This window comes from Urocampus carinirostris, chromosome 6, assembly GCF_059441175.1.
Source record: "Urocampus carinirostris isolate Australia breed hairy pipefish chromosome 6, RoL_Ucar_1.0, whole genome shotgun sequence".
NCBI lineage: Eukaryota > Metazoa > Chordata > Actinopteri > Syngnathiformes > Syngnathidae > Urocampus > Urocampus carinirostris.
In genome coordinates this window covers 3,732,360-3,757,618 of record NC_142354.1, presented here as the reverse complement: position 1 = coordinate 3,757,618, position 25,259 = coordinate 3,732,360, and the positions used below count along the sequence as shown (strand labels likewise).

At 39.2% G+C, this 25,259-nt stretch overlaps 2 protein-coding genes across 2 annotated transcripts in view; both read right to left on the bottom strand.

The window, feature by feature from the left end:
* ddx27 (DEAD (Asp-Glu-Ala-Asp) box polypeptide 27) overlaps positions 1-16,548 on the bottom strand; it is a 44,342-nt gene extending 27,794 nt beyond the window's left edge. The window contains exons 1-7 of the mRNA XM_088337497.1: positions 16,345-16,548; positions 14,591-14,746; positions 11,806-11,865; positions 11,563-11,728; positions 11,451-11,503; positions 10,504-10,587; positions 23-128 (exon numbers count right to left, since the gene is read on the bottom strand). Coding sequence (XP_088193623.1) covers positions 23-128; positions 10,504-10,587; positions 11,451-11,503; positions 11,563-11,728; positions 11,806-11,865; positions 14,591-14,746; positions 16,345-16,428 — 709 coding nt within the window. The 5' untranslated portion in view covers positions 16,429-16,548. The remainder of the gene's footprint in view (positions 1-22; positions 129-10,503; positions 10,588-11,450; positions 11,504-11,562; positions 11,729-11,805; positions 11,866-14,590; positions 14,747-16,344) is intronic.
* Positions 16,549-19,361: 2,813 nt separating this feature from the next.
* On the bottom strand, positions 19,362-25,186 carry LOC148363565 (odorant receptor 131-2-like). The gene is made up of 2 exons (XM_088337319.1): positions 24,830-25,186; positions 19,362-20,141 (listed from the first exon to the last, which is right to left on the bottom strand). The coding sequence occupies exons 1-2, from the start codon at positions 24,980-24,982 to the stop codon at positions 19,362-19,364; spliced, it is 933 nt and encodes a 310-aa protein (XP_088193445.1). The 5' UTR covers positions 24,983-25,186.
* Between the last annotated feature and the right edge of the window lie 73 nt (positions 25,187-25,259).

Here is a 25,259-nt window from a genome sequence, read left to right as displayed (position 1 = left end):
AAGTATTTTGGAGAGTGCCTACCAGTGCCTGTAGCGGCGCAGGCACAGAGATCTCGGCCAAGGAGCCCCACAGGAACGCACGCCTTTTGGATGGGAGTGGGCTGCTTGAACCCCAACGCTGTGATGGCCTGCGGAAGGAACCACAACCACAAAGTATCAATGCCAACTGATACCCCAGCAAAATTAAGATCTTAAACCCAAGCCCAACCCGAATTTCAGCCTGGGTCATGCCTAAAATGTCAATTATTACGTATGGTTTGAGCCAGGCTTCTCCTTCACTGAGCCGTTTGAGGGCGTGAGTAGTTTTGGTCACGAGTGACTGTGGTCCGCAAAAAAACTGAAGTCGCCTAACCACAACACTTACTGCACTAAACTCTTTTAAATGTTTCTGTTTATCATCTACTCATCGTTAAATTTCTTTGTCTCTCTGCCTCTCCCTCTCTCCAAGTGCCATGCTAGTTTCTTAAAGACTACTTCCGCTGTGGTTTATGGCTCAATTTTCAATCCATCAAACGGCCTTACAATCTTCCCGCTGACTCTTCCATAAATGATGCTAAAGTGTCCGTAAATGTAGGCTCTGCCGACAGAAAAATATGAAGCTGTTAACGTTTATACAGTCTTGTTTAACTTAAATTTTGTTACAAAAGACTATTTTTTTTAATAATAAATCACTTACCTCCCAAAAACCCACAAAAAAAGTATAGGTTTGCTTTTGGCCCAGTCCTGCAAATCAAGTTAATTGGTCATGGTCAAGCTGGGTCGGGCTTTAATACAGGTTTTCCCCAGGATGTTTTAAAATTCAAATTTAAGACTTCTTAAGACTTTTTCTAGACCACGTCCAATTAAATTTAGAACCCATCTCACATCTATTGTGGCATACAGACCTAGGAGGTGGGCACCAAGTCATGACGGATCCCTGCTCCTGACGCCACCCGGCTGCGCCGGCACTGGCACTGACCCGGCCGCAGCAAAGCCTGGGACAGAACGGCCATGAGCAAGACCGCAAAGCTACACTATCCCATCTCAAAGTTATTCTGACGACGACAGCGGGTTAGGGACCGACTATACGTTAAGCTCCAACCTAAAGCTACATTTTCGAAAAACGCGGAAGTCTGTTTTTTTTTTTGACTGACACATTACATTTATAGAGTCAGAGGTCGAAAAAGTCGAAGAAAAATTTTTTTTTTTTATGACATCCCATACTAGTTTACTTTTTATACAGGTATTACCTCCATCACATAGGCAGGACAGGGAAAGACAAAGACATTTGAGAGATAAATGTAAGACTTGTAAACAAAATTTTAAACAATTTCAAGGCCTTGATTTGTGGTTAAACCTGGGCGCTGAAACAACCGATGATGATCTAATATTCAATAAAAGTTGATATATTTGAATTGTAATTACACCACCCAAATTCCAGACCAACATTTAATAGATAGATACTTTATTCATCCCCGTAGGGAAATTCACACTTCCAGCAGTATCCTTGTGTTGAAAAATAAAATGATAAAATAGATATAGAATACAAAAAAAGCCAATATAATGTTTTGCTACAGAGTATTTAAATAGTGCTATGGAAAATACACACTGTAATAAAAATAGGGTAATATGCAAATGTGGGGGTGGGGTTTAATGTGGGCTTTTACCCCCCCGGGTGGAGTTAAAGAGCCTCATGGCATGGGGAAGAAATGATCTCCTCAGTCTGTCCGTAGACAAGACTGACAGCAGTCTGTCGCTGAAGCTGCTCTTCCGTTTGGAGATGATGCTGTGTAGTGGATGTGATGAATTGTCCATGATTGACTTCAGCTTTTTCAGTGCCCTTCTCGCAACTACTGTTGTCAGGCTGTCCAGCTCTGTGCCCACAACAGAGCCCGCTTTTCTCACCAGTTTATCAAGACGAGAGGCATCCTTCTTCTTAGCGCTGCCTCCCCAACACACTACCGCATAGAAGAGGGCGCTTGCCACAACAGTCTCATAGAACATTTGCAGGAGCTTTTTGCAGATGTTGAAGGACGCCAGCCTTCTGAGGAATTACAGTCGGCTTTGACCTTTCCTGCATAGAGCTTCTGTGTTGGCAGTCCAGTCTGGTTAATTGTCCAGCTGCACACCCAGGTATTTGTAGGTGTGGACAAATTCTACACATTCTCCTTTGATAGTTACAGGAACCGGGTGAGTTCTAGTTCTCCTGAAGTCCACCACCATCTCCCTGGTCTTGGGGGTGTTCAGGTGCAGGTGGTTAGCGTCGCTCCATTGGACAAAATTTCCTGTACTCCTCCTCCTGCCCACTTCTGATACATCCCAATAGACGAAGAATGGGGACCAGTTAATCGTTTTGCCGGAATGGCGATAACATGCCTCAGAATGAAACGGAAATAACACTAACACATTTAAAATGAGCAAAAAAGATGCTAGAATATACTGAATTAAAACCAATTCAACCCTAAACAAGTAATAGCGGGCCCAGCACCGGGCCATTGAGTGTTGAGCCCAAACACCAACAAACGCTCAACAGGGCACTTTTAGCAGCGTGCTATTTCCATTCGTTAACAATGTAAGACACTTTAAGACGTATTCCACAAAAGAGCTTTAACATGTTAATTACGGAGACTTTTCATCGTTTTTGGTGGGAACCCGTGCCAGGTCATGTTGGATTTTTCACACCCGCTTATCAGAGATACTTTTTAAAGACTGATGGGGTTGTATTTATCCTACAGTTGACATTTAATATGTTATATGTGTTCTCAGCCATTTTGAAGAGTTCTCAGCCCGTAAACTAAACTCCAAGGCCATGAGTTGTTTTTTTATGTACAGACTGTGTTTTTGTTCTCACATACCAACGAAATACATCCTGACCTGGCATCCCATAACTCAAGATTGTTCTTCACCAAAGAGCCTGGGAAAAAGGAGTTTCCCAGGACCAAGGTCACCTGTCATCATTGGATGGAAAGCAGGCCTTCGAAAGAAGACTAATCAACTCTACGTAGCAAAGGCAAAAACTGAATATTAGAAGGGAGGTTTTTCGAGGAGATCCTCAGAGCCAGAGCCGAGCCGAGCCAGAGCGCAGCAAGCAGGGCAGAGCGAGCGAAAAGATGTCTAACAGCAGAATCTCGGCGGCTCTCAATATGATGATTAATAAAGTAACTAATTATAAAGAACCGATTCTCTTTGTCCTATATTGCAGAGCGTTTTATTATAAATGTTGGAAACGTGAACCTAACATTTAATTGGTCCTTCGAAACCGGATTCCAAGATACCAGATGATTCCAGGACGCGAGAGGAAAATCCAGGAAAGACTGTGGCCACAGCATAAAGACCCTTTTTCCGGGACTGGACCTTCCCTCGCGGGCTGGGATCTGACGGTTGACGGAAAGCCAAGGACTTAGAGAATCGTGAGTAAAATTTATTCGTAACATTGTGTGCATGTAGATAACCGATAAAAGTAAATTGACTCGCGAGCGCGGGGGGTAGATTCTTAAGGTTTAAGGATCCTCCGTCGAAAAGATTAAGAATTCTCTGTAGAAAAGGAAAAATTACGGTGGGCACATTCTTAACAGAAAAACCCTGACAATTCTAGACTCTATCAGGTAAATAGTTTTCAGACAGTTAAAATTCCGCGGGAGGCGTGGACTCCCCTAACCCAGCGCTTTAAAGTTAGTTAAATTTCACAAGGATGTGCGGAGTCCTCTGTCAACTGAAAATAAGTGGAAAAAGAACAAGCGATGTAAGAACGTGATCACGATAAAAAACAAGACGTCTGTGTGATTGAGAAAGAGCGAATGAAATATAAAGTTGCCCCTGGGCAATTGTATTTTATAAAAAAAAAAAATAATAATAATAATAATAAATACTCGATGAACCCATAGGTGAAGAGTCATTTATAGGGAAGACCCGACCGCAATCGAGCCTCTGTGTTACTGGATAAAAGTGAGAAATTTGGGAAAAATATAAATGAGCTATTTAGATGCGTTAAATCAAAATAATGCCAGAATAATACCGAAAAAGATAAAATATTCCTGTTTTCAGTTCAAAAAATTGGTAAAAAAGGACTGGGAAGAATAGGAAAAATCTAATTGAGTGAATTGAAATACACTAATTTGAGATAAGGGCATTTTTATACCAAAAAATATTGAAAAAATTGTTTATAAATACTTTTTTTTTTCTCTTTCAATTAAAATGGAAAAAATGGATTGAGTGAAATTCAAATGAGTAAGATAACTCATAAATAAATAGATGCCATTTTCACATTAAATAGGTGAAGCTAAAATAGTAGATTTAATTGGTTTAAAGAAAAAAAAAAAAAAGAGAGAGAAACAAAGGGGAAAGTTAATTAAATATTAAGAGAGATAATTTGGTGAAAATTAAGTGAGACTAACCTTAATACAATAGATTGGAAAAAAAACCCTTACTTTTTCAACATTGAACTGTTTTAAATCTAGAGTAAGTAAATGGGTAGAGTGGAGCACATTATAGAGTGCTTTTGAAGATCTTCAAAAAAAAAAAAAAAAAAAAAAAGGGTTGTCAGCATTGTGCAAAACATGTGACAGTAATTTTATAGATAAGCTATAAAAATAAAAGAGAACTATATAAAGGATGAAAATCTATTTTAAGGCAAATGAACATAGACATAACATATTGTTTTGCTTTAGAACAAGAAATGAGAGAATTGCAAAGTATTACAATAATAAATTCGACTACAAAAATACTGTAGTGATACAAAAACTACACTATTTTGTTGCCATAATGAGAAATATTATAGACTAAAAAAAAAAAAAAAAATATATATATATATATATATATATATATAAAGGAAGGAAAAGTTTGATTTTAAGCAAAAGTGTTGCTCTAACGATGTTTTTGAGTTTCAGAATTTTGGTTCTTGTCTCATTTGGACTCAACAATCCGCTGAGGAGAAAATGGAAGAACGGTGAGGGAAAAAAGTAGCATTACTAACGATGATGAAGATATTTGAATGGGATGAACGATGGTAAGTGAAAAACCAATTTTTATGATATTAAAGGAATATGTCAACAATAAAGGCGTTACAGGTGAGAACCAGAAAAGTTTTGTGTTCATATTCGGCCGGTATGAACCATAACTATGATAAGTAGATCTCATCTTGTTGGAATCCATCACAGCGATCATCGAGCAGCGATTGGAGGACACCCTGAACTGGTTGCAAGCCAATTGCAGGGCACACAAAGATAGACAATTCACTAGCTCATTCACACATAGGGACAATTTGGACCAGTCAGTCCACTTGAAATGCATGGTTTTTTTTGAAAGAGGTAAGTAAACCGTAACAATGAGAGCATGCAGGCTGGCTTGGAACACACACACCTGTTCCCAGGTCCTTAGTAATGCCGCACACGTGCTGGCCACTGCGCCACCGTGCTGCACACACATATATAATATATATCTCATCTCATCTCAGCAGCTGCACCGCTTATCCTCAGTAGGGTCGCGGGGGTGCTGGAGCCCATCCCAGCAATCATCAGGCAGTGGGCAGGGGACACCCTGATATATATGATTTTTTTTAAACTGAACTATCAATAATGATAATATGATAGGAATTTTGAATTCCGTGTACTAGCTTGCTAAAAGATCTATAGATCTTGGCAGAACCCCTGAAATTTAGTGATACAAAGATCGAACTTATAAATCGGTGACAAATATAGTAGATATCTGCGTATTCATTCAGTTTTGATCATCGAATTATTAATTTATTTTCTGCATTTGTTGATGGTAATTGCGAATAACAGGCTTGTCTTTTTCCATTTTTCTACTTACTGTACTTTTCTTTAACATCTTAGTACAACATAATTCGTGATATCAATCATCAAAGCAAATGAGCCGTTTGAAAGCAAGCTCTCTTTGATGAATTGAACAAGGAAAAAAGCCGTTTGTCTAATAAAAAGACTGACCTTCGCTCGACAAGAATTACCAACAACAATGACGTAATCTCGAAGCGACGAGATCTCATTAGCTAAGATCGGCGTGCAGGAAAATAAAAATCTTTGTTAAAGAGTAAACTAAATGATAATGAAAATTTAAAGGAAAAAAAAGGTTGCGTACCCAGCATAAATGATGCGTTTAAGACAGGTAAGTGAAAAAATGAAAACACTGAGAGTATAATACAAGATAATTATACAGAATAGTTTAAAAAGAAAGAATATTGAGTAAACAACTAATCATTTTTCGTTGAAAATGCGAATAGCAAAGGGTAATAACTTTAAGACGTGTAGATTTGCTCCTAATAAAGCAAGGACGATTAAGGCAATGAAGATGACTAAAAACGGTCCATAATTTTAGTGTCAATCTTCTCGTTCGTAAATGGACAAATTCAAAAGAGGCGTAATACGTAAAAAGATTGTTTCCTTAGTTGTTCTCGTATTCAATAATACATTACTCTCAATAAAATGAACTATTTCAAATAATCAAAATTTTGAAAGAAGTTTGAAAATGATGACAAGCTAACACAGAAAAGAAAATTCGAGATTAGAAATCATTAATAACGTAGCTGAAGCTATTTCAGTCAATGAATGAAATGTTTCCTTTAAACAAAGGAAAAAAAAAAGAGAAAAGTATTAATAGTCGGACCAGATCATGTTGATCTGTATAGCCTTGATCACAAGGGATCTCGAAGGGCTGCATAGAACAAAGACTGGTGCGTAGAAGCAAAGATTGTTGCGCAGAATAAAAGATAATGAATAAACAAAATAGATACACTCAACAAGATAATTCATAAGTGACAAGTATGTATTGTTCTATATTGAATCAATAACAAAAGATTGATTATGATTACAGAGATAAGAAAATACATAAGAAAAGTTATGACATGAGTTCGATTTGGCATTTTTTGAGAATTTTTTGTTGATCTTTTCAGAATTTAGATGTTTAGATAGTGTGTGGGTTTGGAATTTTGACAAGTTTAGCCCAAAGGACAATTGGGAGGACAATGATTACACACTGAAATTTTTTTTTTAGAATGAATGTTACGATTGACAAGTGATAAGCAAATGTGTAACAAATACTGACTTATGGTTTGGTTAAGTTAAAAAGGGAACGGTTTCTATGGAAGAGAATTTTTAGAAGACAATGAGAAATAGATTGAACAATCTTGAAGAGGTTCATAAGAAATGAAAATAACGGATTAATTGATTTTGAGACATATCATGCTAATTTAAAAATAATTGCATGGGAAATAAATGGGTAGAAATTGATTAAACTAAGATAATGTCTACTAGTACTTAAATTTAGAGAAAAATTTAAGACATAGAGTAATCCGGCCAATTTACTAAAAAAAATCCCACTACGTAAGCACAGTGGAATTAACGAGACTCTCAAGTGCCAGTGAATTCCGCAAAAAGACTCTTTCTAAGTCTCCAAAGGACATATAAATCTGTCAAAAAGAGGCCATGGACTAATCTGCTGAAAGAGCCAAAGACATCAGTCATCCATTGTCTGCGCCGCTTATCAACAGCGAGGCCAAGGGAGTGATATGGAGCACATCCCAGCTACGCTCATAAACAACGAGCTCAAGGGAGTGTGGGGGTAACACACACGGCGAGACGTAAAGTGTTGGGCCTGCGGTCAAAAGGTCACATGTCCTTTGAATGTGAAGAAGAAAGCTCTGCTGAGCAACACCAAACAGCGTGACTAGGCCAAGATAGTATTCAGACATAAAGTCAAACGCCATAGCAGCAGTATTCTTACCTGACCCACTCAAGTCACTGTTTAAACAGCATAACTGGCTTATGGATAGATGCGTACCGCATATCTCGTTGTGCAAAAAGAAGAGCATCAAATGGCAAGACTTGGAAAAATTAGTGTACAAAGGAGAAAGGCTCTTTTCTGGTCGGTGACAGTGCAGTCAGAAGTACACTTAATAGAAGAACAAGAATGACAAATCTTTTTAACCGGAGAGGACGAGGAATTGTTGACGCAGATTCCCGAGAAATTATGGTCTCAGGGGCCTACAGACGTGGGCCTTGTAAAAGGGGCATCCCCTGTAGTAGTCAGACCAAAAACAGAGCATCGCCCTAGAATAAAACAATATCCACTCAAGCCAGATGCTATGGCTGGGATACAACCAGTGATTGAAAATTTAATAAAAGCAGGGGTGTTAGTGGAATGTGCCGACTCTCCAGTAAACACGCCACAACATGCACTCATTGGTTAATATCGTGGACCTATAACAACTCTGTGACAGTGACTGTGCCACCAAATGCCACCAACCTCTTTAAAAGGGTTCCAGTGAGGCAGTCTAGGGGGACAGCCAACACATATTACTGGGCAAGGGTGGGAGGAGTACTGGTGGTACGTGTTTGGACACGGAGCGTTCCAAGGGTGGGAGTATTTGGTTATAACGGAAGCAGGGGAGTACTGGACCCCAGGGGACAGCTCTGAGGCCCAGTATTTCAAAAAATCGGGTTAAATTGCAGCATCAAGGAAGCAATTTACAACTGACTATAACCGTTACAAACCAGACAATTCGACCTCCGGGATCAGATTTTTGTTTAACAGCACGTGCTGGGGTTTCACGTTATGGGCCTGGTCCTCGGGCATGGACCCCTTTTTCCCGGTCGTAGTGTGTGTAAATGACAGCATGAAATCGACTGATCAGCCAAAATTAAGTAACTACTCTGTAACGACAAATATCACATCAGTAAGCATGTCAGTCGAAGACATTGATGGGTGGTTCAAAGTTACCACAGGAATTTCAAGGATAGATAACAACTGGTTGCTAATGGCTGAGCAGGCGGCACATGCTGTCATGACTGATTGTGTTGTGTGTAGTCTGAAGGGTATACAATGTCACCAAATGTTGACAGTCAATATAACATTTAAACCACTCTCCCGGAGTGACATCTGGTGGTGGTGTGGAGGAGACAAGTTGTATGATAGACTACCGTACAATACCACAGGATTGTGTGCATCTGTGTCTCTTATTTTACCTGTGTCTATAACCGCCACCACAATCCCTGAATTGCTAACATCTGTGAAGAGCTTGTTACCACATGCATGGAAAAGTAAAGGTCTACCTATGCCTGGAGTGACAATGATCCTACATACATCGACAGCATCGGTGTTCCAAGAGGCGTACCAGATGAATACAAATTAGCAGATCAAGTAGCAGCGGGTTTTGAATCTTTGATTTGTTATTGGTGTACAATTAATAAAAATGTTGACAGAATAAACTATATCCATTTCAATGTGCAGAAGTTAGGAAACAAAACAGAACAAGGTTTCTCCGCCATACACGAGCAACTCTCTGCTACCTCCCTCATGGCTTTCCAGAACCGGATTGCTGTTGATATGCTACTGGCTGAAAAGGGAGGGGTCTGTTCTATCTTTGGTGACCAATGTTGCACGTTCATACCGAACAACACGGCAGCAGACGGAAGTCTGACAAAGGCCCTGGAAGGCCTCAGGTCACTTAACAACAAGATGAAAGACCACTCAGGAGTTGACACATCAATGTGGGATGGTTTTGGAGATACGTTTGGAAAATATAAAAAATAATATATCAGCTATGATGGCGATAGCCGTTTTTGCGGCAATTCTCACATTGTGTGGATGTTGTTGTATTCCGTGCATAAGAACATTGCTAACGAGACTAATTACAACAGCTCTTGCCCCAATGCAGGCAAAGATGGTACCTTTGTATGCTCTGTTGCCCTCGGACACCAATGCTGACGATGACTCTGGCAATTACCATAAAAATGACGATGGTGAAAATTGTAATGACACAAATGTTGATGATGATTGCCTGTCTCTGCATTTTCCTTATATTTACTCAGATCCTGGTCATTATGACGACAACCTCTATGTGTAACAACTGTGTTGTATTCATGATTTCTCTGTTGAAAATCGTATTGCGAAGTGACAGTTGAATGAAGTATTAAATCACCAATAGGATAAAGAGGAGGGAATGATGGGGTTGTATTTATCCTACAGTTGACATTTAATATGTTATATGTGTTCTCAGCCATTTTGAAGAGTTCTCAGCCCGTAAACTAAACTCCAAGGCCATGAGTTGTTTTTTTATGTACAGACTGTGTTTTTGTTCTCACATACCAACGAAATACATCCTGACCTGGCATCCCATAACTCAAGATTGTTCTTCACCAAAGAGCCTGGGAAAAAGGAGTTTCCCAGGACCAAGGTCACCTGTCATCATTGGATGGAAAGCAGGCCTTCGAAAGAAGACTAATCAACTCTACGTAGCAAAGGCAAAAACTGAATATTAGAAGGGAGGTTTTTCGAGGAGATCCTCAGAGCCAGAGCCGAGCCAGAGCGCAGCAAGCAGGGCAGAGCGAGCGAAAAGATGTCTAACAGCAGAATCTCGGCGGCTCTCAATATGATGATTAATAAAGTAACTAATTATAAAGAACCGATTCTCTTTGTCCTATATTGCAGAGCGTTTTATTATAAATGTTGGAAACGTGAACCTAACAAAGACAAAAGACTATTTTGAGTGGGGTTGCCGGTGGGTCTGCTTACCTTAAGGATGGGTCTGGACAGGTTCATGTCATCAAAGGTAAGAGTGTCATCAAATTCTGACGCGTCCTCTTGGAACGACGGTTCCTGAGCACACACCAGTACGTTAGGGCAGAGGTTTCATACACACTTGTACAAATGAAACATTACAAATACAAAAATAAATTTGCAAAAGATAAATTCCAATTACAATAGATCAATTATCGGCCAAGCTTATTGTTAAACAGCCACTCCAGTCTACATGGAATTGACGCTCCTAAACAATTTATGCATTGTTGCCCAAGTGAAATTTATACTGCAGAGAGAATGTAGTCGAGAATAGTGATTCTTAACTGGTCTGATTTAAGGACCCATCATTCTTTACTATTTACAAGCCGCGACCCAAATCAATAAAATAATTCCAAGTATTGAATTTATTGAATAGAACGATTAGGCAGTTCAAACCAGAGCTAGTTTGATGTATTCACATAAAAAGACCAGCAATACAAAAACAACTTCAAGTAACAAATTCCCTTTAAAGTTCAATTAGGTGCATTTTTTTAAAATAAAATCCCAAATAATTTGCTTCTGTGGTTTCGTTCTTAAGATAATAAAATCCATGTCTCGTATATTCTTTGCTTTATCTGTTGCTCAATATGTGTAAACAAATTTAATCAGTCTCTTTCTGTAGTGTGTAAAGGCATGTGACAATTTGCATTTGCAGGGAATTATCGTAATCTATAGACCTTCAAGTACATTTTTTGTTTTCTTTGCATTATTTTGTAAACGCAAATGCCAGTGACCCACTGAAAACGGGTCTAACCTCCTGAGGAACACTGGTCTACAATATATTGCAACAGTTAATATCAATACATATACTACATAAATTACATACAGTGCTTTAAAATCCTTTCTCATTATATATATTACTCCATTAAAAGTTTTGCTTTGAGCCCGTTTGTTTTCCTTACCTCTTGTTCTGATTTCCTCTTCTTCCCACGACGCTGCTTCTCTCTTAACGTGTCTGCCAAAAGAGCACAGGAATTCAGCCACAAAAAGGGTCTTTAAAAATAAAATCCTTACCTGCTTTGGTGAGAACCTGCTCGTCGTCAGAGTTGAATTCATCCACGTCCTCATCATCCTCATCATCTTCAGCCTCCTCCTCATTGTCAGTGTCTTCAGTTGTCATGTGATCCTCGTCCGTTTTTGTCTTTACTGCAGAATCATCTTCACCAGCAGATGCTTTCTCCTGCACATTGGACAGGGAGTACTCACTCAGCGAGTACTACAGAAGCCCAGCAGCGGGCAAAGAATTTGGAAACGCACCTCTGCTTTCCTCTTCTTTCGGACCTTGTCAATCTTCTGGTCGAGAGTAGTAAGACTTCTCTGCAAACAACAGTCCAGTGGGAAAATTAAGTTGCTAAACAATGTAAAGTTATATATATATATATATAGGATCAAACTGTGGGGAATTAAATATATCAATGTCAATGGCGCCAAACCCGCGCACAAGTGAAGCAATTTTTAGCTGTGCGGTTTTCAACTTGCTTACATCACATGTTCTTGGATCACCAGAATATTCAAAATAGCGACTACCATAAACACAGATAGCAATTACGAAGACAAGCAAATATTTACCATTACACAAAAAGGAAATGCGAATGATAGCTGTGATGTGTAAAATGTGAGCCCAATATTTCTAGACTGAAACACCAGGGCAACCATAAAGTGATCAATGGTGCCAGATTGTAACACAGACCTAACGTCAGCTTTTTGTGTTGTTGTAAGTGGTGGTGACTATGGCAGTGTTCATTGTACCTCTGAAAAGTGATGTGTCCCGGGGACTCGCATGCTCAAAAAATTATGAGTCCCAACATAGATCTATGGGTCCCCAAAATTTAGTGTTATCGAGGTTGAAATCGTAAATCGGCGACAAATATATAATATAAATCTTTATAGTCATTCAGTTTTAATCATCAAATTCTTAATTCATTTTCTGCATCAAATTATTGTTGGTAATATACCGATTAAAGGGATAACCAAAAACCTGTCTTTTTTCATTTTCTCCTTTTATACTTCCTTTTGTTCTTAACTTCTTTATACAACATAATTCGTAATATCAATCATCAAAGCAAGTGAGCCGTTTGAGAGCTCTTTTAATGAGTTGAGCCAAAAAAGGTCCCAGGGGCACGTTGATTAGAGACGATGCGTCCCCAGCAAAAATTATGCGTCTAGGACGCAGGGACGCGGGCAAACGAGAACACTGCTATGGTAGCGGACCAAATTGCATTAATTTGTCATTGTTCTTCAAGATTAAAAGGAAACTCCGACAATGATTTAGATGATACCAAAAGATAAGTATAGCGTTTTTGATAGATAACTTCCACGACTGTTCATAGTGGATGTATGAATTGAGCACTTGATTTGTGTGAGAAAAAGTTTAAATATAGTGAGTATGTAGTAAACATTGAAAAAAGTAGCCAAACCTAGTGTTATGTATTAGATGAATAATGTAGACAAAAAGACTCATTTCTCCTCTAGAAGGGTTGCACAAATGTTTTCAGACATCTCGCGGTGTTTTGTATTGAGAGCGCATGCGTTGTGGAAAAGGGCATCTTGCCGTATTCCTATTTGAAGAATTTGGCGACCGAGCTTCAAATTATAAAAAGTGCTGTAGGCCTAAGACTGCTGTTAGCTGCTCACAACTGCTAGCAAGGTCAGGGTGCCTAAAAGCCACGAAAAGGCATAACATCTTAATGCCTTGAAATAGAGCGACAAGGCATAGAATGCCGACCAACTTGTGAGCAGATGGCCAGTCTGTCAATGGCACTGCGTCCGATGCAACCCCAATAAAATTGGTCGCATAAAAGACGATGAGCCAAAACTCAGACAGAGTGACCCAAATTCCAAAGCGAGTTGGTGAAAGAGGAGATCTGAGATGTCCTGGACCACCTAATCGAGACTGCGTGCAGACAAGCCACTTGTCAAAGTGTGGCAACGCCTTTCCGTCCACGGACTGCATCTTACGTCAAAAAGTTGAACAACAGAGGGCTAAGCAAAAAGCTGAAAGCAGGCATCTGGATTAGCCATGGCAGCCCCTTGAAGGCAAATCAGATGAAATGCCAGCACAGAGGATGAGAAAGTTGGTGTCCTGGGAAGCCTTCAGACGTGAGCCACCTTACCTGGGCGACCATTTGCAAAAGCTTTTTGTCAACAAAAGCACATCCGGGACTTTTAAGTAAAATATTGTCAGGTTGGAATCTATCTAGGATCCTGCTTTCTAATGAAGCATAGAGGTTTTTATGCGGTGCCCAAAGGTTCTCGGGTTGATCATTGGTAACTAGCAACCACAGTTCACAAGGTTTAAAAGACAAGCTCAAAGGATGGGGGCAAACTGCTTCACTGACTGTATTTCTTCCTTCTATTTTGTGTCAGTGCACAAGCATAGCTGATTCATACAATTTTAAGTGTCTGCGAACCACAGTAATCACGCTTTCTAGCTTTACCAAGCATGACCAACTGGAGGAACGTTTTGTGCCTAGGTTTGGAACAAATGCGCTCACACTACTATATTCGGACTTGAGCAGTAAGCATGCAAGAGCAAAGTACGAGGGCCCCAGTGTGAATGCACTTTCAATTATTGCCAATTTTGCAATTTTTTTTAATTCTCGATTTTTTCAATGATGAATCATTCAAATTTTTTGGATTTATTGCCCAACCCCCAAAATCATATACAGTACAAACATATACTATCTATCTATCTTGGTCATATCCAAGTCAAGTCAAGTCAAATTTATTTATATAGCCCTTAATCACAAAAATGTCACAAAAATATCCCTCAAGAGGGGTGACCGACAGCAAGACAGACACATATAATAACATTTATACTTCCGCTTTGTAGATCCTCTTCAACATTCGCTCCTCATCCATCCGCTCTACTAAAGTACTAAAAAAAGTACTCTAGGTTGAACTGATATTTTGTGCGGTTTACCAGTTTGTTTTTTGTCAACGCATTTAGGATTATGTGTGAATATCATTTTGTTTTTCCGCTCCTGATGAACGGCTTTTACAAAAAGACCTAGACCAATGTAGCCACATTCCCAAGTTGTACCTTTTTCTTTAGCTGCTTCATGACGTCATCCATGACCCATTCATCTCCGAGGTCCAACGAATCTTGTTCTCCGAACAAGAAATTACTATTGAAGTCTGCTGACCTGCTACCTTGGCTCCCGAACTTTTTCTTCCGGTTGAGAATGATGGGCTCTTCCTGCGAAGTACAACAACAATTATAATTACTATTTCTGGTGTGTTTAGAAAAATAATTCATAAACAGCTATAAGCAATCTTTTCATGGAGGAGACCATATCTCAGTCATTGTTAATGCGCACAATTGCAAAAAATGTAATACAGTGTCGGCTCAAGAAAGACCCATCATTGAGATTGATAAAAGTTGGGGACTGCATTATTGTCCTGACACATTCTGTTCCATTATCAATAACACTAATATAGTACTAATAAGTAATCAGAAGAATATTATGTGATTTCTATGCAGCACTGCCATAGCAGGGATCTACACCAACTGTTCCAGTAGTGTCACTGGTGCAAGCATCTTTTTTAGTGGTCACATGGCACAGGACTTGGGTGCGCTTTTAAAATGGTATTTTATCGATTTACTTTTGGCTTCTAGGTACAGCATAACTGTATGATAGAGCTTTGAATGATAAAAGATCAATTGTTACATGGTATATTTTCAAATTATTTAATTCTAACAAATTCCTCTGCAACCTTCAATGTCAAGAAAAAAGGTAACCAATTTTATTTGGTTTAACGAATCTTAAGTGACTTCATAGCAGCAAAAAACAGCCATCACGCAAGTCAGATGCCTGTGACTTATGCATATACGACAGAAGTTAAATGGTTAAGTCGTTTTATAACCAAAGTCAACCAGATAAAACATTTAACTCACTTGGCCTAAAGGCATACAAATAAGGAATCAGATATGTTCCAAAAAGATACAAAAAGAGTTTCTTGATCTTTTCTTAATTCAAATGAAATATTTTTAAGATCATTTAATAACTAAGAATTCAAAAGGATTTTTTTTCTCTACGCCCGAGTTTTACTTAAACGCCTGCTTATGGTTTATGCATTATCAAATTTTGTTGGCACTGAAGTTCAGTTGTGCACATTTAACTTTTGTAACAAATCTAATGGTTGGACTTATTTTATTATGATCACTTTGTTCTTATTGGTTAATTATTTTTGAATGAAAGCAATTGTAAGAGATTAATGAACCACTTATTCTTTTCCAACACAATCGCAAAATGTTTGATTTAAACAGTCATTTAAACGTGATAAGAGGGCAGCAGAGAAGTAGATAGTCATCGTTCCTCAAATGGAGAGAAAAAAGGACAGAGGATGCATTGTGGACAAAACTTTCGATTAGTTTCAGCCTTGTGCTAATATTCAACGAGAAACTACAAAACAACATGACATTTCTTCTTTAAAAAAGCATGAACTGACTGGATTGGCTTCTGCTGCTTTTAATAAAATTGATACAATTTTCCTCAGTTTGTGCAGTAATGTCATGTAACAAATTAATTTGCAAGTTTCTCTTAGGTAAATATTTTATCAGAAGAACACACAGTGGCAGGTCATTTTGATCCGAAGACAACAGGAGGGTTCTACATTCGTTTCAATCAATTGTATCCGTAATTCTATGGGCAAGCTACGTCTCCGTTTAAATAAATTCTAAATTTCTTTGGGACACTATTCTAACACCAATGTGCCCGAGGTCCGCTCTGCCTTGATCCGCCCGGAAGTGCAACTTCCCGAGGCAGAACTTTGCTCAGAGGCGGTCTCTCTTACCTCCTGCTCAGACTCGCTGTCATTTTCAACCGGACTCTGCTCGTCGTCAAGGATAGTTCCTATAAGCCCCAGTTGTTCAAACATGATGAATTCAACAATAAATTTGTCGCAAGTGGCGCTTATTTTGGATGTGTTAGTTAGAAAAAAATAGTCGCCACAAACACACGTGTGTAGAGGAAACAGGAAGTTTTAACCTAATGTAGTTCCGGGCCTTTCTCCTTCTTGAAGTGAAGGGCGGTTTTCATTTATCACTGTGGTGCATTACCGCCCTCTATCATTACGGATATTTTAGTTTCTGTTCTACTCATAGAAACGCATGCACCCATATTCCACTAATTTGCACCAAATGACTCATCCTCCTCCACCCGACTTCTCAAAATGCTCAAATTATACAAATGTTGAGTGTTATCGTCTCATGAAAATAACCAGAGTCAGCCTATTTCTTAGGCAATAGGTGCTGGTGTATGCTTTTTTAATCTTCTCATTTAGATTATTGTAATGCCCTGCCCTCCGGTCTTCCCCCCCAAAAAAACGTTGTCAGCTTGCAGCTTTTACAAAAACATAGGTGTTATAATCTTAAGAAAGTAGCCAGAGTCGGCCTATTTCTCTCTCAGAAAATACACGGAGGTGCTGATGAATGCTTTTATATCTTCTCGTTTAGATAATTGTGATGCCTTGCTCTGTGGTCTTATCCCCCCAAAACATTGAAATGTAGGGGCTGATGCATGCTTTTATAACTTCTCATTTAGATTATTGTAATGCCCTGCTTTCCGGTCTTTCCCCCCTAAAAAATATTGCCAGCTCGCAGCTGCTACAAAAAAAGGCAGTACGCGTGTTTCCTGGGGCTGGGGAGGCATCATATCACACTAGTTTTAAAATTGCGGCATTGGTTGCGTTTTAGGATCGATTTTAAGGTGCTCTATTTTCAAAATGCCCTTGGGCCATCCTATCTGTCTGATTTGGTTTTATTATATCAGCCCTCACGGTCCCTCAGGTCATCTGGCAGGGTTTGTTGACCATTCCTAGGGTGCGTACCAAAACCTATGGAGAAGCAGCATTCAGCCACTTTGGTCCTTACCCATGGAACAGTCTGTCAGAGGAGTTCTGTGGGGACTCTTGATATTATTAAGAGGAGACCAACTCTTGGTTCAAGACCAACTCTTGTTGAGTGGCAATTCATTGTCTAAAAAGGGCTTTACAAAAAAATGATTTGATTTAATTTTAAAAAGCTGCATAATCCTTAAACATTGTAAAAGTATCTTTGTTGCGGCCTGTGACTTATGTCTGTCTAACAATCATTTTTGTGAAATTCCCTTTTTTTACCAGATGCTTCCTCATCTTCACCCTCTGCATGTTATACCTTTTATTTACCATTGTATACAATTTCATAAATGTCATACCTCCTGCACTTTAGTGCTCTATTCTGCTGATGCGCAACTAATCCTATCTCCTGACAGCCTTCACACAATCAAAACCATCAAGCCACTTCAATCATATTTGAATCACTTGATGTTAGTTATATTTAGTTCATAAATACTTGTTAAATAATAACACATTGTCTGTCTGCTTCCTTTCATCGTTTTTTTCCTGGGTAAGCAATAAAATTGCACCCATTGCTTGTTGCCAGGGTCAGAAATCTGCCCAGAGGGCTTCACAAGCAGATCTGAAGGCCCCAAGATGTCTTTAAGCTTTTTCAAGCTAAGAACTACTTGTTGTTACTACTTAGCATAAAGGGTACCAGTTTTAATACATTTCTAAAATTACAACTTATGTTAATACTATTTTATTACCAGGTTAATTGTTAGAAGTAGGGTAAAAAAAAAAATCCCAATGACCCATCACTGGTGAGCTATTTTCAGAACAGGTCTGCGGGCACCTCAGCTGTCCTTAGGGGCACCCTGGTGCCAGGGGGCACCACATTGGAGACCCCTGCCCTTAGGCATAACATAAGTGACGGTGACTCTGGGTTTAACCAATCGGACAAAAATGCCTGCTACAAGGCATAAGGCAATGTCAGATAGGGGGCTCTAATGTACCAAAGTAATCGCGCCAACCAAATTTAACTGGAAGTTGAGCTGCACAAGCAAATATTTTGTTGTGTTATTTAATAGGGTTCTGGTGAACCCACAATGGCTAAAATAAGAGAAGAAATGTATTTGGTCTCTGATTATTAAGAAAAGATGGGCATTATTTAGAAAAGTCGGACTACTCCGAAGGCCAACAAAATTAACTTGATTTGCAGGATGGAGTCTGAAGCAAACCCAAAATGTCATACTTTATTTGTGAGGACTCAGGAGGAAGATAGGTGAATTGAGCCAACCCAGGACCCTTCTGCACGCCCGGTTCTCTGGGTCCGCTGAGCACGGTCCACGCAAAGACCCAACAAAACGGACTGTGTGAGGGGTGCGGAGACGTTAAGGATGCTGCTGCGCGCGGATGGGTGGCATGTAAATCCTGTCTTTTTTTAACGAAATCTTAGTTAAACAAGACTTCATTAACATCTTCATATTTTATATTTCGGAGTCTGCAAAGGTTATATCAACCAGCAATTCTCCACCATTTACCATTTTTCTTTCCCCAGAGTTGACGTTTTGGAAACTGAACTCTGAATTACAGCAGCAGTACATGTTTAAGATGCACAACAGAGAGAGAGAGGCGGAGGGACAAAGAAGAACAAAAATGGTTGGATACTTTGAAAAAAAAGTCAGTGAGAGAAAAGCCCGCCTAGACCTGAACGTAATGTTTGACATTTTTAGGCCCGACCCGAGCTGAAATTTAAGTCGGGTCGGGCTTGGGCTAAAGATCTTCTCTGCTGAAGGCCGAGGTGGGAAATGCACAGCCTGAAATTGTTCTTTTCACAGGATTGGCAAATAAATTCAATATGCTGTATAAGTATTGTGTTCTTACTTTAATTCAATGAATTAAACAGGTTTTCAGATTTTCTTGATGAAACCATCCATATATATTTATTTTGATCACCACAAATATACTTTTTGTTTGTCCGTTTATTTGCCTGATCAAGAGGATATCCCATGTGGTGGTGTCCTACAGATGAGATAATGCTTGAGATACTTCCTGAAGCACTTGTCCCTCACACCGTAAATGATGGGGCTGATGGATCGGGGCCACACCTGCACGATGATGTAACAGGCAAACAATGAGTCAGAGTAGTTTTCGGGAAAGGCGAGCAATAATGCATCCTTGACCAGAGGCACGGCGTACGTGGTCATGCAGAGCAGAACCTGAACACCGTGCAGGACAATGGTCTTGCGAGCTTTCTTTGAATCCTTGCTGGCCGTTTGTGCCGCAAACAGGATTTTGAAGTACGTGAAGAAAATGACTGACCAAACCAGGACCAGATACAGGATATAAGTAATGTCCCGCTTTTGGATCAACATTCGGCTGGGGAAGGCTGTCTCTCGAAGGCAGAAAATTTTGGTCCAAAAGAAGTCCTGACGTTCAACGGCCAGGGTGACAAAGAGGTCTGGGAAGGCGGAGATGACACTGATGGTAAAAATCAAAGCGATGAGGAGCAAAGTTCTCTTGACTGTGCAGATTCGAGCATGATGAAGTGGAAGACGCACGGCCACGTAGCACTCGCCCGCCATGCATGCCAGAATGAGGGGTGTGTTTTCGGTTGTGATGATGGCCATCAGGATGAAGGGGGCGCACGACAATGCGGTGATCCTGTATAGGGCATAGCTGATGACAAACAGGGTGATGCCCACGCTCATCTGGATCATGTCATTCACAACCAGAGTGAAAAAAAGAATGTAGCGGGGGTTGGAGTAGAAAATCTGGAAGAGATTGAGTAAAAACCAGATCACACTCAACGCTTTTTAGGCTTTTTACATTTCTACTTAGTCAAAATAGATATACATAGGCGTGTTCAAACTCGGGAACCTTTTTTGTTTTTTAACTTCCTGATAGGATTATTGTGAATTCATAATGCATTACTACAAATATTGAGCATCACAGAGACCCTTACAGTTGAGTTTTTTTTCCCCCTTGCTTGTGTCACCCTTTTGGGCATGTGACAGCTGCGTTGTCATGTTTGTTTTACTTCGTTTTTTTTATGTTCCTTGTTTTACAATGGTGTCCCCTTGATATGTTAAACTCCATCTCCACTATACTAGGGGAGCAGTGGCGCATTTTGCATTCCGTCTCTACGTAGTGCATAGTGTAAACACGAAGTCGAACAGACCCTCATGTGACACGGTGAAAAAATATTTACCACAGATGAGGGAACAGGTGAAGACAGGATGGGCTCAAGAGACAGAATGTCTCCTCCCAAAAACTAGTTTGAGGAAGTTTGACAAAGCAGATGTAGTGCTAAGCTTCCCTGCAACCACGGTGGCTCCACGGTGGGAGATGAGCAAAGACCGTTGGGTTGCCACAATACATTTTTGGTCAGGGAACTGCATGAAGCTAAATAAATAAAGCTTTCAGTGATAAGGTTTTTGGGGGCGGCACGGCGGCTGAGTAGTTAGCGCGTCTGCGGCGAAGTTCTTAGGTCATGGGTTCAAATCCAGCTACCAGCCTTTTTGTGCGGAGTTTGCATGTTCTCCCTGTGCTTTCATGGGTTTTCTCCCGGCACTTCGGTTTCCTCCAAACATTCCAAAAACATGCATGTCAGGTTAATTGGCCGGTCCAAGTTGTCCCTAGGTGTGAATGAGCGAGTGAGTTGTCTGTCCCTGGGTGCCCTGCGACTGGCTGGCAACCAATTCAGGGTATCCCCTGCCCACTGCCCCAAGATAACTGGGATGGGATCCAGCACCCCCGCAACCCTACAAAAGATAAGCGGTAAAGATAATGGATGGATGACATGTATTTTTAGTGTGCCGAAGAAAAAGGGCGATGGTTTAGAACAGTGCAGAAAGGCTGAAATCACATTCTCTCCTGAAACACAGACGCAAAAGACAAATGTATTGGCGGTTCCTTTGCCTTATTTCACGTGAGACTTTTCTTATGATTTGGTCCTCACTAATGCCAAACCTCAACCTTGGTGCCAAGAATCATCCACTTTTGAGACTCCTCCATCAGTAAACCAGCGAGCGTTGTTGGCATCATAACAACTGAGCAAAAGCCATAGAGTTGCTTGCTCCTGCTTCAAAAAATATTCATATCATCTTTGATTAAAAATGATCAGCACTAATATTTTTTTGTTTTGCAGTTTTTTGGATTGTGCTCTTGAGTTAATATTGGCAATCAGTTTGAATGCATGATTATTTTGCAATTTCATTTAATTTTATTTTTCAGCATCAAATGGTTGGACAAGGTCAATCAAGATGTTTATAGTTTAAGGATTTTTATTTTTGAATTTCAGACGAACTTTAATTCTTCTTTGTTACAGTTAATAAAGTAAATTGGTCAATATTCATTTTTTATTATCTTATACTTTAATGAGGATATAGTGTGCAGAGATGTAAATTAAAACATTTTATATATTTTATCTTAATTATACTTGTGTAAGGGGGGCTGTAAGTAGGTTGGGCGCAAGAGGATTTTTTCTTCCGAGGCGGGCGTGGCAGAAAATAATTGAGAAGCACTGGCTTAACACAGGTGTGTCAAACTCATTTTAGCTTGGGTCCGCATGGTCAACAAAACATTTTCACAGAGGCCAGACTAGTCAATTAATGACACAGCTTGATGTCTGGGGGTCCTTTCGAAAGGCTCGTGAACAATGTTCCCTCTAAGCTGCGCGGGTGTGCATAGCGCACTGCCCGCACATTCTCAGCGCACAAGAAAATCTATCCAGCGCAGTGTTCCCTTTAAACTGCGTGTGTGAGCAATTGCGCACTACCCAGAGCTTTTCCGCGCACAAGAAAATCTAGCCAAGCTCGCAAAAATCAGGGCTCGAAATTGCTAATTAAGAAGCAAATTAAGTCAAAGTTACAGTGCATGAAGGTAAAAATTCATGGGTTGAGGAGAACGAAGTTGAGTAATGTCAGTAGAGTTTTTCGAGAACCGGCTTCTTCGGCTCGGCTCACTAATAAAGAACCGGCTCTTTCGGGTCCCAAGCGGCTCTTCAGATTGTTTTTGCTTCTTTAATCCCTACACAACCAAATATTATGTAAAGTTGTGCACAAAATGACTTAAAGGAAAAGTGAAAAATAGACAAAAAAAGGAAAAAAATACCAAAATGAAAAAGAAATAAGAGGAAGAGAAAAAAGAAGGAAAAATCAGTAAAAGTAACAGCTAGGAAAAATAAACACAATGAGATTTATTTAAAGGAATTAAAAAAAAAAAAAAAAAACAGGGAAAAAGAAGAAAAGGTTTGTGTTGCATTCAAATATTTTCCAATAATACCAAGTCAATCTTGTTGCCAACATTGTACTTCCACTAAAAATGTGATTAAATACAGTTCTGTATCGTGAAACCTACTAAATAAGCCCCCAAAAATGTTAGTATTATGCGACAAGAGATACCAGGAAAAAAAAGAAATGGAAATCTTGTGAAAGAATTGTTGTAAAAACAAATGACGTTTGTAGGCCGTACAACCTATGCAAAAATACATTAATCAATTCAATCAAAAGTGAATTTTTTTTTGCATTGCCGGAAACTCAGCAAAATGTAACTGGATGTCAAGTTTTGGACATGTTTGATAATGACTTAGTTGCCACACTTGGAATTGTTGTTGCTCACTGTTGTTTCAAGCGTTGCTCACCGACTTGTGTGAACGCTCAGACCTGTGGAAAATTAGAGGGAACATTGCTCATGAATAAATTATGATTCAGTGATGTAAGATGATATTTAAAGGGCAGGTTGTTTTCTTTAATTTTTTCCTTCACTAAGATTTTCTTTTCTTTTAGCGTTTAGTGTTTCTTTAAAAAATAAAATAAACAACATTTCATTTCAACTACAGTTTAATTAATTTAGGTTAATTCATGCTGACTGGTAAGTAATAAAAATGCATAAAAACACTACACACATTTTAATTAAATTGTTGATTTAATGATTTAAAAGTCTTTTGCTTTTTATTTTTATTTCGTTAATGAAAATGTTTACCTGAATACCAGGAACTTTTCTGTTGGATTCAGATCTGTCATAAAAAAGCTAAGGCTTCTCTAAACTTCTGCACAGACACTTAGGTGCTATTTTATAAACCTTGTATGTCTCAAAGTAAACAGCCATATTTAAAACCACACGCCATTCTTTGTTTCATTTTGACATTTTTTCTCTTGTACTTTTCCGTGCATTGTACTACGGGACACAAAAAGTGAAGTAATAGGCCATATTTGGCCCACGGGCCATGAGTTCGACACAGGTGGCCCAACAGGTGTTCCTCATTGCTGTGTTCTCAGTCTTGTCCTTTTTTTCTTAATGAGAAAAGAAAAACTGTTGTTGGTTTAACCCTATTGAGGACCTCAGCTCCCTCCAATAATTTTCTTTCTGAATGCACAGTAAGAAACCTCACATTTATACCACACCACCTACATTGCATATTACCGAATTTTATTGCAATATTTATTCTGTGTAGCACTATTTAGATATTCTATATAACACGCTACAGTGGGCATTTGCACGTCACACTGGGTATTTGTATGTTGTATTCTTTTTGCTTTATTATTGTATTGTTCTCAGCTCAGGGATGCTGCTGGAAATGTGAATTTCCCTCTGGGGATGAATAAAGTATCTATCTATCTATCTATCTATCTATCTATCTATCTATCTATCTATCTATCTATCTATCTATCTATCTATCTATCTATCTATCTATCTATCTATCTATCTATCTATCTATCTATCTATCTATCTATCTATCTATCTGTCTGTCTGTCTGTCTGTCTGTCTGTCTGTCTGTCTGTCTGTCTGTCTGTCTGTCTGTCTGTCTGTCTGTCTGTCTGTCTGTCTGTCTGTCTAAAAGAACTAAGCTCCATAAAACAGATTTTGACATTCAAAAGAGATAAAAAAAAACACTAAAATTCAGTGGGTGCTGAGGGGTGTCAAACTCCCTGTGATGCTTCGAGGCCCCTGACATAGAATCAAAGTTTATTGTTACAGCAACCCACACTAGTTTGATAAGGATGCTATCTCTGTGCTAATTAGTTTGGCAGGGTTTGAAATTGAGACGGATTCACCTGCAAATGCCATAATTACATTACATGCGGGTAACAAACATAAGCTCATTGTTTAATATTCAAAGATTTTACTGTCTTTATTTAGTCGCGATTATATAATTTCTTTTTTTATAACTTCCTAATTAATTTAGTTTGTAGCCAGAATTGGCCTTGAACGCCATTTGTAGGCCTATCATCTTACTTCTTTGAATTGAAGATCACATAAAGCAAAACTCGAACTCTACAATACAATTGATCCTCTCAGGCAGCTTGAGCAAAACCCCTTGTTTTACTATGAATTTCTGCAACAAGTTGTAGTTGGGTGTAGTATGTAAGAGTTTTTGGAAATAAATATAAAAAAAAATTACAAACAATATAATATGATTATCCACAGGTTTTGGTATCGATTTGGCGATTTTTCCTACCTGGTGCCTGCAGAAGGTGTACAGGAGGCTGGCGTTGATGTAGTTGATTGTCAGGCCGATAGCGAGCACCAACACATTTTTTACCACTGCTTTGCTGAGCGAGTCTCGGTAGTTGATGACTATGCTTGCGTTGGCCACGGCGGCGTCACCCATCTTGCCGCACACTAACAACAATAAACAAACAAAAAAAAAACAACAGAGTTGATTTTCAAGTCAGCCTGACACAAGTTTAATGAACTGCAGTTAAAACCTTGACTTAGATGATTATATATTTATATTAAGCCAATGGCTACTATTGTGAAACATAATATCACATATTCATGACAAAAATCTGATAAATGAAGCGTTTCATGAATGTTGCTGGAATTGCTAAACCAGCGGTCTCCAACATACGCATGCTTTTTTAACAATTTATTTATCTGATACAGCT

Excerpts from the sequence above, each read along its gene's own strand:
- LOC148363565 (XM_088337319.1), bottom strand. The coding sequence starts at position 24,982 with ATGGGTGACGCCGCCGTGGCCAACGCAAGCATAGTCATCAACTACCGA. Across the intron at positions 20,142-24,829 it reads ACACCTTCTGCAGGCACCAG|ATTTTCTACTCCAACCCCCG; the intron begins GTAGGAAAAATC and ends AATCTCTTCCAG.